Here is an 18,631-nt window from a genome sequence, read left to right as displayed (position 1 = left end):
CTGTACTGGTGGCTATTCAATGAAAAGACAGCATGGAGGTATTGCAATCAAAATCGAAAATGATATTGAAATAGAGGAAGTTCTTCCAGTATAAGTCCGAGAATAGTTACCTAAACAAACAATTCATATGTGAAAAGACACGAAAAGTAATTTGTTTAGGTGATTTTAATGCTACCTCATCCGTATTATTTTGTAGCTGGCTTCGCCAATATTCCAATAACTGTCGTGTGTACAACAGCTCAAAAATTGGTCGATACATTTCAAAAAATAAGACACCAAAAAGTAACAAGCTGAACTTGAAGTGTCTACAGGATCCACAAATTTATAACACATTTCTCGAAAATACCCCCACTAAACTTGAACAAATCAGAAATCAGTATTATAAATCAGAAGCTGAAAAGATCAATCAATTTGCCATCAATAGAGAACTCGACGAACTCTTTTCGAGGACTAAAAAACAAGAGACAACCCTTGAAGCACAACTGCAAAATGTCCCCCAGAAAAGCTTCTAAAACACTTCCAAAAACATTTCAATCCTAGCCGTGATGATCTCATAATCCCTGAAGAACTCGACTAACGTGCCAGATTTTATACTAACGAGACTAACGTGCCAGATTTTATAAATGAGTTTCGTAACATCTTTACCAACATCCCTATAGACACTGGTACCCCGTCCATCGAGGAAATTCAAAAGCACCTTCATCAACTAAAATTAGACAAAGCTAGCAATGACATTGACCCTGAAATCCTCAAAAAATGCGAGCACCCGATTATGCTCCAAGTTATCCATAAATTGGCAGAAAATCTTTGGTCTAATCTGGATCTACCAAGCGCTTGGGGAAACTCGAGATTGAAAACGCTTTGGAAAGGGTAAGGTTCCAATCCGACCCAACCAAATATCGGGGAATCAGCATCGGCTCGACAGTATTTAAGGGCTCTGGCCATAGTGAATTTTTCATAATTGCCGTGTTTAAAATGTGTTTTCTGACTGATGTAACCAACAAAACTATGGCATGTTATACAGTTTCTGTTAGACAAACTATTCCTGAATCTGAAAATTTAAAAATTGCATTGAAAAGATTTGATGAAGAAGAAAATGAAGACTTTTGCGAGGAAGAGTATTTCAACTTTGAAGAGCTTAGTTTCGGCGAAGAAAAAACATTTTGAAATTTTTTTTGCAGTAGATGGTGTATCTTTTACCGAACAATAAAAATTTTTGCGGAAAATTTTTGTAAATGCTTCTTTGTCTCGAAATCTTCAAAATAGTGGTTTTCCATCAATTTTTCATCTGGATTTTGCTTAAAAAAACAGTCATAACTTTTGACACATCTTTTTAGAAAAATTTTCCGCAAAATTTAAAATAGTTCAATTCTTTGTGGACAGTGTAAAGAAATTTTTAAACAAAAAGGTTAATTACCCATTAAAACTAAGCACTTTTTGTAAAAGAGGGTGATGCAACATATTATTAACATCTTTTTAAAGTTCATAACGTCATTTTTGCAATTAAATTCTTAATTACTCTTAAGGGATTCGATTAAAAAGCAATTTATAAAGGCAATTCTTTGTTAGAAGTGTTAAGGAACCTTTAATATAACTTTTATGTTCAAATACCAAAAACAATTTTTGAACTATGGTCAGAGCCCTTAAATAGATGATAAATATCATACTTGATCGAATCAGACCGTGGTATGAGGCACAAATCACAGATGAACAAAACGGATTTAGAAAAAACAGAGGTATAATAAACGGAATTTTCACTATCAAAAGAACACAACAAATATCCAATCGAAAAACGCAACCACCCTACTTACTGTTTGTTGATTTAACGGCTGCATTTGACCATAACCCGCCAGAGACTGGCTATTTCAATCAATCAGAATTCGCTTTCTTGATAATGCTGACCTAAAACTATTCGATATCTTAGAGAAGTTTATACAGTCAAACATCCTTGACCTTCCATGAAGCGAACACTTCATTCCATGTTTTCATCAGGTGTTCGTCAAGGAGGACCTGAGAGTCCTCTGTTGTTCAACCTCTACATTGACTACGTCATGCCAGTTTTTATTAAAAAATGTATCTGTACTGACGAGGTTAATTTCTTTAAACATAAGTATCGAATCAATCCAAGATCCATCTCCAGAGCAGAACGACTTCGAATGCGAAATGAGAACGAGGAGTTATCAGGTGAATTATCACTCCCATGGTGTGGGTACGCAGACGACCTGGTACTTTTCTTGACTGATCTTTCATCTCTATAATCAGCGTCAACACTGCTAGACAACATATTCGTTAAATTTGGTCTTCAAATCANAGTTCGATTAAAAAAATTAATCGAACCTAACCGTATACCGTAAACGGCCATAACTTGCAACACGGACAGACACGGACTTAACTTGCAACAGCTTTGTTTATTTACGTTTTCTCCATGTTGATTGCTTCGTTTTATTTTATTTTTTCAGGGAATGTTCGAAATGGTAAATTACACGTTAATCAAGCAAAACAAACCCAATTGAATAATTTGTTGCGAAGATGAAGATGAAAAAGTGAAAATAATTAGGTCACTCCAATAAACCCCCACGCTTGGACGATTGACGTCCTTTTACGATGCGATTTCTAGAAAGTTTGAAAGAAGAAAGACGAGGCCTTGCTGGGTCAAAATCCGCAGCTCGTACAGTTTTTCGTTCTTCCGTATTCTTCGATTGAAGTTGCTAGATTACATTTCACAACGAAGAGACGTTTCAATGCATAAATTGGATAATTACCAATGCTTACATGTTAAATCAATCAACCATTGTAACTTAAGGATCTCAGCTGAAGTTCTGCTTCCTAATGTCCCATACGAAAACTAATCATGTTAATAACAAGACTGGTGTTATAAAAGTGCCTCAAAAGAAATCAATAAAATCATTCGTTGTCAAACTATAATCATCAATTTTAGGATCAGGGTGTCAAGGATTCTTCAAGTGCGTTTCTTATATAAGAAAAATTTAATGGAAATAAGTTCTACAATTCGTTGGATTTACGGAAACAGAATAACCAAAAGATAGGATGGATAAAAAAAAGCAACTGTTTGCTTCAGGAATGAGGAGTAAATATCAGAGCCAACTTTGTGAAAGTATAAGAAATGCAAGAAGGATATGAGCTTCGGAAAAGAAAAACACACCCTGTACACGCTAATTTTGAATTTTTTTTAAGAACTTTTTTAATCAAAAGTGATTATTTTTCCTTCAAACCTGTCCTGAATTTAGTTAAGATACAGGGGTGTAAAAGAAAGTATATGTAACACTGTATATGGACGTTTCGGAGATCGATATAGATTTTTTGGTCATCTTTGGATTAACAACGTTTTCGATTGAAGTTTCTGTTTGGATCAATGTATGGTAATCTAAAAAGGAATACGGTAGAAGCTTATTTTGTGAAAGTTTCATTGCTATAACTTTTCTAGGTTAAAAGATATAGCATCGTTTTGTCAAAAACGCTGTTTTTCGTTGCAAGTTATGGCCATTTACGGTACCTACAATTCTTGAAGCTATAGGAGTTCGATTAGTTTGGTCAGTAAAAATTTTGATTAGGCGGCAATCACAAATATCTTCATTTCGCGTCCTCATTGGGTCTAAAAAGTGAGTCGGTCGGTCGGTCGGTCATAAAAATTTTCGGGGTTTCCATTTTCCATCCATTTTTGGAGTGCATTCTTGGAAGAAACTGCCAGCCAGCCAGCAGCCAAAAAAACGCATGTAATGGGTGGTTTGAAATTATGACCTTTGAACACTGTGACCTCCGACCCCAAAATGGCGCATGTCAAAATGCTGCAAATGCGCTAGAAATCGCTTGCAAAATATCAGCAATAATAAAATTTTTGAACGAAGGAAAGGTCATAGACCTTTTCGCCTTTCCATTCGCCATCTTGAATTGTATGCAAAAATACTGGCAGGGTTCAGACAGACCTTCGAAAATAAAATTCCCTGAGTTTCCCTGAATTTTAATCAATTTTCAAAGGTTTTTTCCCTGAGAAATTCCTCATTTTAGCTATTTTTTCCCTATTTTTTCCCTGAGTATCAAACAAACCATAAAAGCTAAGCAGAGTCAAAAGAAATGTATCTTTAAACAAAAGGCACACAAATCAAATGGTAAACCTAAGGTAAAAATTAAAGCTACAAATACTGCATATGAATAAACACTTTGAAACTAAAAAAACTTTTGAATCTGTTTTTTCCATTTATATTCTTCAAAAAATAAAATTCCCTGAGTTTCGCTGAGCAGACTGGGAAAAAAAATTTTTTTCCCTGGGTTTCCCTGAGTTTCCCTGATTTTTCGGAAAATTTATCATATTTCCAGGTTTTCCAGGTTTTCCAGGGTATGTCTGAACCCTGCGGGAACGAAAAAGCCGTGGTTGGATTTAGTTGGAAAGTATGCAAAAAATATGCAAGTTTACACAAAGATTAAAAAGACAACAAAGCATCTTATAAATAAATATTATAATCATTAGAACAATAAAAGATGGAATTTCTTAATCCAAAAAGAAATATTTACAGAACAACAAAAGCCTTTTAGAAATTTGTTCTTAAAGACATAGCATATTCTGTTTTCATGCCATTAAGAAATTCCATGAAGACGGAGTACACACATCAAACTTTCAAAACACGCAATCTGAAAGCAGTAATTATGACGTCACACATTATCAATGTTTTGATTTGATCATTTGGCGGCTCTATTCCCAGGAGAATAATTTACCGTCAGCCGAATAAGGATCATTTTTTACCTTCGTTGGTGATTTTTCATTTTGAGTTTATGTCTAATGTTATGGATTTTTGAAGTGCTTGTTCTAAGAGATGAGCGAATATAATTATTTTTAGTTTCCAAGAGAAGAAAATTTAATCTTTCTTCTACAAGATTACACTTTAATATAATGCCAGTTATGCATGTAAGTTTTACCGTGAAAAAGGGTAACTTGCATCATTGGAGGCTAACATGCATAGCCCTCAAATGAAAGACCCAGCTGGTCATTAAAATACAAAAATAAATCAAAACAAAAATGGTAGAGTAGAGCTGCGAACGGAGCTGCGTAGTTATATTTTAATGACCAGCCAGGTCATTCATTTGAGGGCTATGCATGTTAGCCTCCACTGATGCAAGTTACCCTTTTTCACGGTATATTAATACTTTCTTTTTGCATATGTTTTGCATTCTTTCTAAGGGAATTTCACCACGGCAATTCAGCCACCATAATTTTTGCATATAATTCAATATGGCGGATGGAAAGGCGAAAAGGTCTATTGACAGAAAAAGTCCGAAAAACTTACCGACTCACCAACTCAATTCTACTCAATTTTCGAGAGTCGGTCGGGCGACGCGAAACGAAGATATTTGTGATTGCCGCCTTAGTTCGATGATATATCCTCAAATCCTCATATCTTCCCTCACTTGCAAAAACTTTATCGTAGCCGGCGTTCGCCATTCAACAGTTCGCGGACTTAAGGTTTATTTTACCCGGATATTTGTCTATCCGGAATAAAGTCCGTAGCCCCTCTGTTGTGATTTCGCCCGCGACCGATCGAATGGTATCGAATGGCGGAATACTGCGCCCCAACAAACTGCCTCTGGCGTTTAATAGATACATACAGGAAAAGTGTATAATCTGTTATCAGAAGTAATTTCCCGATTTACATTTCGAATTTGACTTTGATATACGGTGGCAGAGCGGCAAGAACTTGTCAAACAAAATTGGGATATCGAACTGAACCGCAACCCATTGATCGAACTTAATTGAACGACTCACAATTTTTTTTTAAATCTTAGAGTTAGATTAATTTTCTAATCAAACTTTATTTGTTCGATGGAGTTTGATTAGTTCGATTGGTTCGACAAGTTGGATTGATAGGGTCTAGGATGTATTCACCGATATATTATAGTCCCAAGTTAGAGTTAGAGCAGTTGACGGTAGCTATAAGAGCATTCTGTTGTCCAGACGATCTCAATCGAACGTAATTGACGATTGAACCAGTCGAACCAAATCGAACGCAATCGACCGATTGAAATTCGATTGTCGAACGCAATCGAATCTCAATCGAACGTCAAAATTCTGGGTAATATTCGATTGGTTCGATTGTTGTTCGACTGGTTCGATTGTCGTTGTTGATTGTCGTTGTTGTCGGAAAACGTTGCCCGGTTCGGAAGCGTATTGTTGATCGGACCATACTGCTTTTCTAACCGTCAAAACAAAGATGGCGGCGGCAAAAAATAGACAATCAAATCCAGACGATCTCAATCAAAAGCAATCGAACGCAATCGAACGCAATCGACGCAATCGAATGCAATCGAATATCAATCGAATCTGAAAATTGCGGTAATATTCGATTGAGATTCGATTGCGTTCGATCGTCGATTCCATTCGATTGAGATCATCTGGTGTTGTTTCAGACTACAGACACAGTTGATCGCGTCTCAACCGCCCCCAGCTTGTATCTATATAAATTCCAAATAAAAATGTTATTTCACAAGATCTAATTTTCCTTCCACGTTTTACATTTTTCGAGGTCTGACATTAAATTCTAAGCAGAGGTCCAGAAGAGAAGGAAAACCTACACACCACAACAGCAGCAGTCACAACCGCGGTGAACCAGCCATATGAAAATTTTACTCATAATTTTCGCGGGCAACATAAAAGCACAGCGAGCGCGTGCGTTTCAATAAAATAAATGCAGCAGAAATCAGCTATCCGGACCCTCGGACGACGCTCGGCTTCAAGGACCCATTATCGTATAAAATACTAAAATACACCCGGTGGCATATCAATATCATGTAGTCCCGGTGGGAGAATTCGAGTATATGGGAATTCAACTGGGAGGGTGGAAATATTTAAGGTGGAGATTCACCAGGGGTTTTACTGCTGGGGGGGAAAACGATTCTGTGGCGCAGATGCAGAGAGGCCAGTGCCGTAAAATTGGGGAGGAATGGTTTAGGATTACACCTCCCACTCTCTTTGTCAGTCAAACGCGTCCCATTCGCATTAGAATCATCAGATCAATAGCTTAAGTAAGGCCTGGGGTCTAGGGTGATTATCTAGCACCCTCGAATTATCTAGCGCGCGTCAGTAAACAAAAAGAAGCTGATAATATATAAACAGAGAAATGGGATGGAATAGAAAAAATGCTTCTCCGATTACCCGAAGTGTTCTGATCGTGTCTATTGAAAACTCCTTTGTTTTAGCTTTAATTTGGTCGTTACAAAAAGTTCAGGAAAAAACAGCTCGCCATGCGATGAGGGCTGGTTTCTATTATATGCTGTGTTTATAAAAGTGGTTTTATGTTTTTCGTTTTTGATCCATTACTTTTTAAACTTTCAGTATCCAGTAACAAATTTTACACTGACTTGTAGTCTGAAAAATTCTCATCACAATGATATCAATCAAATCATTTCTAAAAAATTTGATAGAAATTAATCAAAGACAGATTTGATTTCTTATTTTGTGCACTTTAGCTTTTAATCTAATTATTCAGTCATGATGCCGTTATAATCGCGTTAGAATCGCTAGAAAATTCTGAGCAAGAAAAATATAGGTATCTTTTGGTATAAAAGAGGTCTTTCCAAAATATAAGCCCCTAAATTTTACGCATAATCTGACCTAAAACAAAAGAATTTCGTCATACCCACGCTAATTATACAACTTTTTTAAAGCAACAACAAAAGAAATCCATTAGCTCGAAACAAGCTCCCTTAAGGGCAAAGGACCTGGTATAAAAATCAGAAAAAACTAATGATGAAATCTCGAGAAAATACCGAAAAACCAGTTTTTCCGGCATATTTCCGCCATTTTCGGCCGGAAAATTTTTTTTTTCGAAAATTGGGCTCCGTCACATTTTTGGCATTGCCATTTTGCATCATTGTGCAAGAAATTTGAAAAAACTAATGAGCCGATCCCGAGAAAAGCTGGCAACAGACGAACGAACGAACGGACGAACGAACAGACAAGGGTTAATTTAAAGGACTACCTTAACTTAAGGTAGGTCCAAAAACCATGATGCTAAAACTCGAGGGCTATATCCCATTTTTTTCACTATCTTTATCTAGTAAGAAAAAGGATAAAAACTTTAGTTTGATAATCTAACCGGTGGCAAACGATAGCTTTTTTGACCCAAAAAGCCATGGCATGTCTCAAAAACTGAATATTACCATAATTTTTAGATCGCATTAAGTCGACAGAAAATGAGCAAACAAATGACGGAAAATATTTTTTATGAGTTTTGATAAAATCTGCTGGGAATTAATCACCATGTATGATTTTAAAACGAGGCAAGTGATGTTCGTGACGTAATTTATGAAAAGGTCTATATCAGTTTTATTGAAAATTGAAGCATACTTGATGGTGGGCACTATAGATTGTTGCCAAGGTGATTAACTCCCAGCGGATTTCATTAAAGCTACATAATGTTAAAGAAATCATTTAATGCCTGAAGGAATATATTCACCATGGCAATTGTTTGGATACGAGGCAAGTGATGTTCGTGACGTAATTTATAGAAAGATCTAATGGCATTTTCGGCCGGAAGAAGATTTTTCCTCCAAAATCGGATTCTGACTTGTTTTGGGTATTGTTTATACGCATCTTTGTGCAAAAAAATCTTAAGAAAATGCCAAAAACCAGTTTCTCATAAAATTATTTCGAAAATCGACCGAATAAAAAGCCATTCCGAACTGTTCCAAAAGAACAAAAATTCAAATATCTGCTTTGTTCTTCCAAAAAGCGGGTGTGATTAATTACGTGCGTCCCGTGCCCTCGTGCGTCCCGTGCCCTCGTGGGTCCCGAAAAAAATTACGTGGGTCCAAAAAAAAATACGTGGGTAGTTCGTGGGTCCCGAAAAAAATTACGTGGGTAGTTCGTGGGTCCCAAAAAAATTGCGTGGGTAGTTCGTGGGTCCCGAAAAAAATTACGTGGGTGGTTCGTGGGTCCAAAAAAATCTCGTGGGTAGTTCGTGGGTCTGAAAGAAAATCTCGTGGGTCCGAAAAACATATACTTGGCATCCCAGAATTTTTTAATATTTTGATTGAAGTTTGGCATTAGAAATCCTCTCATATCGCCAAGCATCTCACTGAAATATAACTTGAAATTTTGCACAAAGACAGTCTGATAGTGCCATGTTTCCCTAGTATAAAATTTTTTAATATTCAATGTCAATTATTTTTGGAAATTTGTATTCGAAAATGGTGTTTTCATTTTGGCGAGATCGTATGTTGTCTCAAAGTATAGCTTTAAGGAGAACAATATCCGATTAAACTCTCAAATTTATCCCATCAAAAATTCTACAAAAAAGATTCCGCACAATCACAAGGACACACGTGACTACTGAACCCACGAATTCATTTTCCGGACCCACGTAATTTTTTTTTAGGACCCACGTAATTTTTTACACGACCCACGTAATTTTTTTGAGGACCCACGAACTACCCACGAGGGCACGGGACGCACGAGGCATGAAGGCACGACCCACGAGGGCACGAGACTCACGTAATTAAAGTCTGTCCAGATATAATTGGCAGTGGAAACAAGAATGCCTGTAACTTTTGATAGTCAAATATAATTATGGAAATTTTTTTTGCTTGTTTTAGAGAATCAAAAGCGCTATATTTGTATGTATTTTTGGCTGAAAAATTTGCGATTTTAAGCGGTTAAATTTGCGATTGCAAAAATTGAGCTTTTTTTCTACTTATGCTATAACGTTCATTTTTACACCAGTGGTAGTTCAACTTTAGGTTAAGAAGTTTATTAAATTTCAAGGCAAACAGAAAAGTCTTTCAGAAGATATGGGACCCGAAATACCCCTTGGTAGCACTTTTCTGTGAAATATCAAATCTCCAACTTATTACTAAAAACGGGGGTAGTGATATGATTGATAAAATCGCAAATTTTTCAGCCAAAAATACATTCAAATATAGGGCTTTTGATTCTCTAAAACAAGCAAAAAAAATTTCCATAATTATATTTGACTATCAAAAGTTACAGGCATTCTTGTTTCCACTGCCAATTATATCTGGACAGACTTTCATCACACTCCCAAAAAGCCAATGGGTACGCACGTAACAGAGCCTTTAGAGCTATTATCGCACCATTCATTCAATCAAAGTTAACATGACACTTTAAGTGCGTTAAGCATGAGATAAAAGAGGCAAATCCAAAATAAAAATGTACATTTATATGCTTAAGATCTTTTGAGACCTTTTCAAAGGAAATTGAAAACAGTTTATTTAGGTTCACACCATATAATTTATTTCATTTTATACGGATTCAAGAACTGGCGGTTCGTAGTTGTCTGGTCGTTCGACGGAAACACCACCTGGGGCGGATGGGTCAGCGCTGGTAGTGGTAGGGGCGCTTGAAGATCCTTCATGCATTTCCATCAATTTGTGGACTAAAACAGAAAAAAGAAGAAGTTAATCAAGGCGATTGATCATAGAACGATTGTAGCACACTATCATAATTTACTTAATTGTTCTCAGCTTCAAATGATTCCGGAAAGCTTTCTCTCTTCAGGTAGTCAGTAGAGGGAGCTTTTTTTAATCATTGAACAATTCTATCAGCAACAATTCAAGAATTTAACTCTGTCCATTAGTCACGGGGGAATAGGTAAGATGGGTATTTTACAACTCCACGTAAAAACTAAAGAATCTATATTCTGCAGTGTTTCATGATACAACTTATCCAAGCAAAATTGTACCACAAATTTCCTGCAGTTTCCAGCGAAAAGTCTACGTGTAAGCTCTAGAAAAGATGTTACCCAAGACAGGATCCACAAGAGCAAAGCTTTCATGGGTTTTAAATGGGTTGCTTATCTTGCCAAACTACCAGCCAACAATGTATTATTAAACATTGGTGGTTGTTGGAATGGCTCAAACAAAGAATGATAACATATATTCTGTTCTCAGCTTCAAATGATTCCGGAAAGCCTTTTATCTTCAGGTAGTCAGTAGAGGGAGCTTTTTTTAATCATTGAACAATTCTATCAGCAACAATTCAGGAATTTAACTATGTCCATTAGTCACGGGGGAATAGGTAAGATGGTATTTTACAACTCCACGTAAAAACTAAAGAATCTATATTCTGCAGTGTTTCATGATACAACTTATTCAAGCAAAATTGTACCACAAATTTCCTGCAGTTTCCAGCGAAAAGTCTACGTGTAAGCTCTAGAAAAGATGTTACCCAAGACAGGATCCACAAGAGCAAAGCTTTCATGGGTTTTAAATGGGCTGCTTATCTTGCCAAACTACCAGCCAACAATGTATTATTAAACATTGGTGGTTGTTGGAATGGCTCAAACAAAGAATGATAACATATATTCTGCTCTCAGCTTCAAATGATTCCGGAAAGCCTTTTATCTTCAGGTAGTCAGTAGAGGGAGCTTTTTTTAATCATGGAACAATTCTATCAGCAACAATTCAGGAATTTAACTATGTACATTAGTCACGGGGGAATAGGTAAGATGGTATTTTACAACTCCACGTAAAAACTAAAGAATCTATATTCTGCAGTGTTTCATGATACAACTTATTCACAAGCAAAATTGTACCACAAATTTCCTGCAGAATCGAGCGAAAAGTCTACGTGTAAGCTCTAGAAAAGATGTTACCCAAGACAGGATCCACAAGAGCAAAGCTTTCATGGGTTTTAAATGGGCTGCTTATCTTGCCAAACTACCAGCCAACAATGTATTATTAAACATCGGTGGTTGTTGGAATGGCTCAATCAAAGAATGATAACATATTCCCACAGTCCGGACCGAGCGTAATCTGGGGAGAAGTTATCCTCACCTGCGGATACGCCCGCAACGGATGGGTATTGTTTCCCGCTAGTGACCGCTTTTGTCCCTGTGATCTATACCGGTCACTCCGTTTGTACATTTTTTGAAAAATGGAAACTTACATATATTTAGGGCTCTTTATTATTATTTTTTTTTAAATGTACATACTACCTAGAGACGATAAAAAAATATATATATATATTCTGTTCTCAGCTTCAAATGATTCCGGAAAGCCTTTTATCTTCAGGTAATCAGTAGAGGGAGCTTTTTTTAATCACCGAACATGGAGTTAGTACATCTTCAATCTATGAACGAGACCAATTGAAAGAATTCTCACTTGCAGCAGGGAAGGCCATTGTCCAGATGGTGTCAATCGAACGACTTCAAACGAAAATCACAATCGAACCAATCGAACATAATCGAATAATTGGTATTCGATTGTCGTATGCAATCGAATGGCTGATTCCTGGGTAATATTCAATTGTGTTCTATTGCGTTTATGTAAGGTTTGATTGATAGTCGACTATGTTCGATTGGTTCGATTACATTCGATTGATCTTCGATTTTAATCCATTACGATCATTTTCGATAAGTTTGATTGCGATTAAATTAAATCAATCCTTTAGAGCTTTTTTAGTGTGGGCGTCCGAGCGTTTTAAGTACCGTACGAGGGCAAATAAAATCGAATACAATTGAATCAATCAAACGTAATCGAATATAATCGAACGTAATCGAGGCAATTGAACGGCAAATCCTGGGTAATATTCGATTGCGATTCGATTGAGTTCGACAATCGAATTGCAATTATTCGATTGTGTTCAATTGATTCGGCGTTCGATTCGTTCGATTGACACCGTCTGGCATTGTACTATTCTTATTTCCAGATCAAAACAAAGTTTTGCAATTGATCATTAGAAAACACTTTTCAAACCTTGACTTCAACTAGTGCTTTCCTAAAAATAATTAGCAAAAATTCAAAATTGTTCTGTATGTTAGTCACGGGGGAGTTGGCGTGGTAATCACCACTAACTCCACGTAAAAACTAACAAGTCTATGGTCTGCAGTGTTTCATGAAACAACTTATAAAAAGTAGGCTGTACCACAAATTTCCTGCAGGAGGCATATAACAAATTACTCAGGATGTTTCCCAAGACAAAGGCTTCATAAAATCACCCTCATGGGTTTTAAATGAGCTTAAATGATATTGCCAAACTACCAGCTACTTGAACACTTTGATAGAACAAGTGGTTGTTAGAATGGCTAAGTCAAGAGACTTGTTAGTTGAACAAAAATAACTAAATAGTAATCACGAATAATGACTTAACAAAGAATTTGGTTGTATGGTAATCTTGACAACGCCATTTATGGGAAAAATGAAGTTGGTACTTGTTACATGGGATTGCTCTTGCACAGAGACTGGCCCATTAATGACATGTAGGTCATCAAGGGAATCCTGCAACTAAATATGCTAAATATCTAAATTTTTTATCACTACCAAAGAGCATTCTAGAGCTTGTGTGAGAAATAACACTTAACACTCCTTTCACTATCACATTTGCTAAGCCCAGCCAGACGCACAGCAGTAAATACAGGACGTTAAACTTGACACACTTGTGACTTCCAGATTTAAGTAGATTTTTAAGCGATGACAGAAGAGAGGAAACTTTTCAAAAGAAGAAATGTTGCCCAAGACAGGATCCACAAGAGCAAAGCTTTCATGGGTTTTAAATGGGCTGCTGATCTTGCCAAACTACCAGCCAACAATGTATTATCAAACATCGGTGGTTGTTGGAATGGCTGACAGTTTATTTCAAGAATTACTGCTCAACCTAAAAAAATTCTTACCATCAAATTTAGGTTTCTTCAATACTTTTACTTTACGAATGTAACAGTCATGAAGTGGATAGATGCTTTGGCAAGATTTCTCCATATCAGCACCCATGCTGTCTGGCAAAAGTTTGGTGACAACATCTTTTAAATCTTTGGTGGTAACTTCACGACTCATGATCTCAACCATCTTCTTTCTGATGGCTCTTATTTGGGTTGATTTAGCATATGCTGTTTTCTTTGTTGAGTTATTTCTCTTCTTGGTGAAGCCAATGGCAAAGAATCTTAATAAATATCCATCAGTGGTTTTGACATCAGTATGGGCTTCAATGCATGTTTGCCATTTCTTGACAAGTGATCTTAATTTATCAGTGGTCATTGACATACCATGGAAATTGGTCATAACATTTCTGCCTTGAACATCTTCAACCATCAATCTGTATTTTCTGAAGGAAACTTCATCATTGTTCAAATCAGCTTGGGCCATTTCAAAAACACGTCCTTTCAAGGCATCAGATGCAATTTCTGAAAAGGTAAGCAGACTGAAATAAGTTTAAGTTATCCTTTTCATTAAATCAGTGGTCACAAGTATTTGTCTATTCAATTTCTGAGAACTTTTCAGTGGTATCAACAAAATTTTACTAAGTTACTTTTAAACTTTCCAAAGAGGTTAACTGAAACAGCTTAAGTTGTTTCCAAGCCTTTTTCACAATGTGATCATCGTCTAGGCTTGCCTCAGAATTCCAGTTACTAAAAGCATTTTCACGAAATTTGGCCTTTTTCCTTAAAGTTAATATAATTGAAAATTCTTAATAGGGCAATTCCCTAAGTTTTACTCGTTAAAAATTCTTGAAAATTTACAAAACTTCTAAATTGTAACAAATGTAAAATATTTTTAGCATTTTTTTTACCTTATTTTTTGACATAATGACTCAGAAGTCAATGATGGCAAAAATAAATTTTCCTCAAATTTGCAAAAATAAATGTTGTAAATTTTCCAGTATGGATTCCTCAAATCTCGAGCTGAAGATATTTTTCCATACAGCAAGCCTCAAGCCAAGCAAAATTTCTTTTGTACCAAAATTAAATTTTTCAATAAGGGTGCAAGATGGGAAAAGAGGCGCATGCGCCAACATGATTAATACATAAAATTGACGGGAGCGTAAGCGAGCGAAAGCAAATTTAGCCAAAGGAAAGCTAAAAATTGATCTTCAGCGTTAGTTACACGAAATCCATACTGGTAAATTTTGCAATTTTCTGTTCTCACAAAAATTTCTACTTGCGAAAGTATGTAAACCTGAAGTAGTCAATACAATGAATAATTTTCCATGAAGCAGCCCTTTATATTGATATCTAGATTTTTGACATCTTATCAAAGGAAAGCTAAAAATTGATCTTCGGCGTTAGTTACACGAAATCCATACTGGTAAATTTTGCAATTTTCTGTTCTCACAAAAATTTCTACTTGCGAAAGTATGTAAACCTGAAGTAGTCAATACAATGAATAATTTTCCATGAAGCAGCCCTTTATATTGATATCTAGATTTTTGACATCTTATTAAATTCCCAAGACTGATGGTGTAGTTGACGTAAACAGTACTAGTAACTAGAATACATAGAACTGGTATCTATCAACTTTACTCTAGCATAGAGACTGGCCCTTAGATTATAAAGGTAGAATAATCAAGGGAATCCTGCAGCTATGCAGATGAAGAACTATGTCCCGTAGTAACCCAGATGAAAAAATATTAGACTTAAATTTGAACATGCAGGTTAGGAATGGAAAGCTTGCCAGGAATGGTACAACCAATGATGATCCCAACAAACTTCCAAGCTCTAGAGCCTCAAAATTAAGTCAACAATAACAAACTCATATGGTGTAGTTGATGTAAACAGAACTGGTAAACTGGTAAATTTTGCAATTTTCTGTTCTCACAAAAATTTCTACTTGCGAAAGTATGTGAACCTGAACCAGACCCCCGCGCTCGATAGGATCGATCATCGGAACGGCTCGATGACGGATCGATATGTGATCGATGGATTACTTATCGATCCGGATAGGAGATCGATAGAGGATCGATACTCAATATTTTTTAAGCTTATGATTAGTTATCGATCTATCATCGATCTATCATCGATCTTTTATCGATCTTATCGACCCTATCGACTCTTTCTAAAAATCGAGCTCTAATATTAATCGATCTTTCTCGCTATCGATTACCTATCGACACCTATCGATTACCTATCGACACCTATCGATTTAAAATCGATGCATAATCGATTTATAATCGATGACGAATCGATTAACGATCGATGACGAATCGATCAACGATCGTGAATGAGAATCGATTAACGTCGATGAAGAATCGATTAACGTATGTACGTCGATGACGAATCGATTAACGATCGATGCATAATCGATGACGAATCGATGACGAATCGATTAACGATCGATGACGAATCGATATACTCGATTGAAATACTAGCTCGATAATGGATCAACGAAGGATCGATACTCAAGACTTTTTAATGGCTGAATCTTCTATCGATCTCCTATCCGGATCGATAAGTAATCCATCGATCACATATCGATCCGTCATCGGCCGTTCCGATGATCGATCTATCGAGGCGGGGGGTTGGACCTGAAGTAGTCAATACCAATGAATAATTTTCCATGAAGCAGCCCTTTATATTGATATCTAGATTTTTGACATCTTATTAAATTCCCAAGACTGATGGTGTAGTTGACGTAAACAGTACTAGTAACTAGAATACATAGAACTGGTATCTATCAACTTTACTCTAGCATAGAGACTGGCCCTTTAGATCATACAGGTTGGATAATCAAGGGAATCCTGCAGCTATGCGAATGAAGAACTATGTCCCGTAGTAACCCAAATGAGAAATATATTAGACTTAGATTTGTATTCAGCAGGTTAGGAAAGCTTGTCAGGAATTGTACATCCAGTGATGGTCCCAACTAACTTTCAAGCTCTTGAGCCTCAAAATTAAGTCAACAATAACAAACTCACAAGGTAAATACTTACTTGTTCCAATAGTTCTGGTTACTGGTGTTTTGCCAATGTTCCTCACATTGAAGTTTGATGGAATTTTTACATCATACCAGTCTTTCTTTGCAAAGGGATCTATGCTGAAAAGAGAAAGCCGAAGTATTTGTCAAGTATAACCATAAACAATATCCACTATTATCGCACCAATCACAAGTGTCGGGTGAATGTGGAAATGTGTACTAGCAGCCATATTATCAAGCAATACTAGAAGAAACAAATTTCGGTCTTACATCTTCTTTTTGGTTCCTTTCTTTCCTTTGGAAAGTCTCTTGTTTTTGCCAACCGCCATGGTTTTGTGAACCCTCTTGTGTTTACGGGTCGAAAAAGAATTAGAGGGGTTTAAATTGATGGAAAATATATTGACTCCCGAAATGCCGTCACCGAAAAAAATTGTCTTGGAAAAGAAACATACAGTTTTCTCCCATTACTCTTGTTCGGAGACCGTAAGTCTAGAAACCCACATGTTTACAAAATCTACTTTCGATTTCGCAAATTCTTATTTGGAAAAGTTTGGTTGGATTTTGCCCGGTCGTTATTTTTGTAACGTATTTTGGATGTTTAGACTTAATGGCTTGTTGCTCCTTGGGAAATAGGTTTTTAAATACAAATTAGGTTTATTTGTGTAAAGATATTGACTACATGGGGTGTACATTCAATCATTGTTTATATTTTGTAATCTACATACGCAAATTTTTGACATCAGACAAATGCGATGCCAGACCTTTTTCTGGTGATATGTCACATGTTCGACAACCCATTTGTTCGACAACTCACTTGTTCGACAAATTCGTAAAATATCGACAACCCACTCTTGTAACCCACTTGTTCGACACCCACATGTTCGACGCCCACTTGCACTTGTTTGACAATTATTGTCGAACAAGTGGGGGCGTCGAACAAGTGATCGTTCGAGGGGATTTATCTAAAAAATCCTGCATTACTAAAAATAGACAAAAAGAACGACAAATTTCATAAAAAACGACATATTTCACCATCAGTCTGGGAAATCCTCTCAATTGCACGCTTATGTTCCGAGGCCGTAAGCGCGCAATTGCATGGTTATAATTTACGCCTGCTCCCGCCCCGGTTCAGAATTCTCTAATTCAGGCGAAGGCATGGTACGACCCTCGACATGGCCCGAGAATTCTCGGGCCAAAACTTTTATTGGAATTCGCGTAAAGCCCGAGTATGGCCCGAGCTGGAAAGTGATATATACTATCCGTAGATCTAACACGATTTTTTTTCCTATCCGTAATTCCGTTTTCAGGGGGTATTGGGTCATTAACAGTTAGGTAGGGTCAGGGTTTCTAGTAAGGCTTGTCACTGTGCCGGGTGCATACTCGGCGCCTTGGGCCCCGCAGGGTTGCTAGTAACGGCTCGAATTTCAGTCAGGTTAAAAAAGGGGTACTTTTACCCATATCATAATAGCACCCCCGTCTTTTTGTTCATTCTATAAGTATTTCCAAATTTTGTATTCTGCTGTGCGAGTGTGGGCTCAACGGATAGCGTGTGGCTTCCGAATCCGAAGGTCTTTCTTTAGTGGTGTTCGAATCCAACCCGGTGCGATGATTTGATTGGTCGAAAAATGATTGACAGGTATCAAAACTTAGTCAGAAATGAGAAACTAAGTCTCAAACAGTCAGTAGAAGTAAAGATACCGAAGAAAGATAGGAAAGGAAAAGGAGTAGAAGGAGTGTTAGATATACGGATAGTAGTTATCACCTACCGCCCGAGCTGGCCCGAGAATTCGGGCCGTGTTTCGGGCCACACGCGGGCCACGCACAGGCCACACTCGGGCCAATTTTGAAAAACATGATTTAAACAGGCGTGTAATTTCAGGACTGAATTTTTTTAACATTTTTGCCGATGATGAAATTTACATATGAGTTTACCGTCGTGAACTTACCCAAAAATAGATGCGGCATGATTTCATTATTCATT

General features: G+C 36.9%; 1 protein-coding gene across 1 annotated transcript; it reads right to left on the bottom strand.

Moving 5' to 3' along the window:
* Positions 1–10,234: 10,234 nt before the first annotated feature.
* LOC136821944 (small ribosomal subunit protein eS1-like) lies at positions 10,235–17,054 on the bottom strand. The gene is made up of 4 exons (XM_067078166.1): positions 16,921–17,054; positions 16,667–16,770; positions 13,638–14,144; positions 10,235–10,403 (listed from the first exon to the last, which is right to left on the bottom strand). The coding sequence occupies exons 1-4, from the start codon at positions 16,977–16,979 to the stop codon at positions 10,270–10,272; spliced, it is 804 nt and encodes a 267-aa protein (XP_066934267.1). The 5' UTR covers positions 16,980–17,054; the 3' UTR covers positions 10,235–10,269.
* Positions 17,055–18,631: the final 1,577 nt, after the last annotated feature.

The sequence above is a fragment of the Clytia hemisphaerica genome, unplaced genomic scaffold, assembly GCF_902728285.1.
Source record: "Clytia hemisphaerica strain Z4C2 unplaced genomic scaffold, Clytia hemisphaerica genome assembly, whole genome shotgun sequence".
In the NCBI taxonomy this organism is placed as follows: domain Eukaryota; kingdom Metazoa; phylum Cnidaria; class Hydrozoa; order Leptothecata; family Clytiidae; genus Clytia; species Clytia hemisphaerica.
Note: the sequence above shows the minus strand (reverse complement) of the source record. Positions and strands in the feature narration are given on the sequence as shown.

Bases quoted from the DNA above. Each gene is read 5' to 3' on its own strand.
- LOC136821944 (XM_067078166.1), bottom strand. From the start codon at position 16,979: ATGGCGGTTGGCAAAAACAAGAGACTTTCCAAAGGAAAGAAAGGAACC. The intron at 16,771-16,920 runs GTAAGACCGAAA...TTCTCTTTTCAG, and splicing joins AAAGGAACCAAAAAGAAGAT to CATAGATCCCTTTGCAAAGA. The intron at 10,404-13,637 runs GTAAGAATTTTT...TTTCTGTTTTAG, and splicing joins GAAGAAACCTAAATTTGATG to TCCACAAATTGATGGAAATG.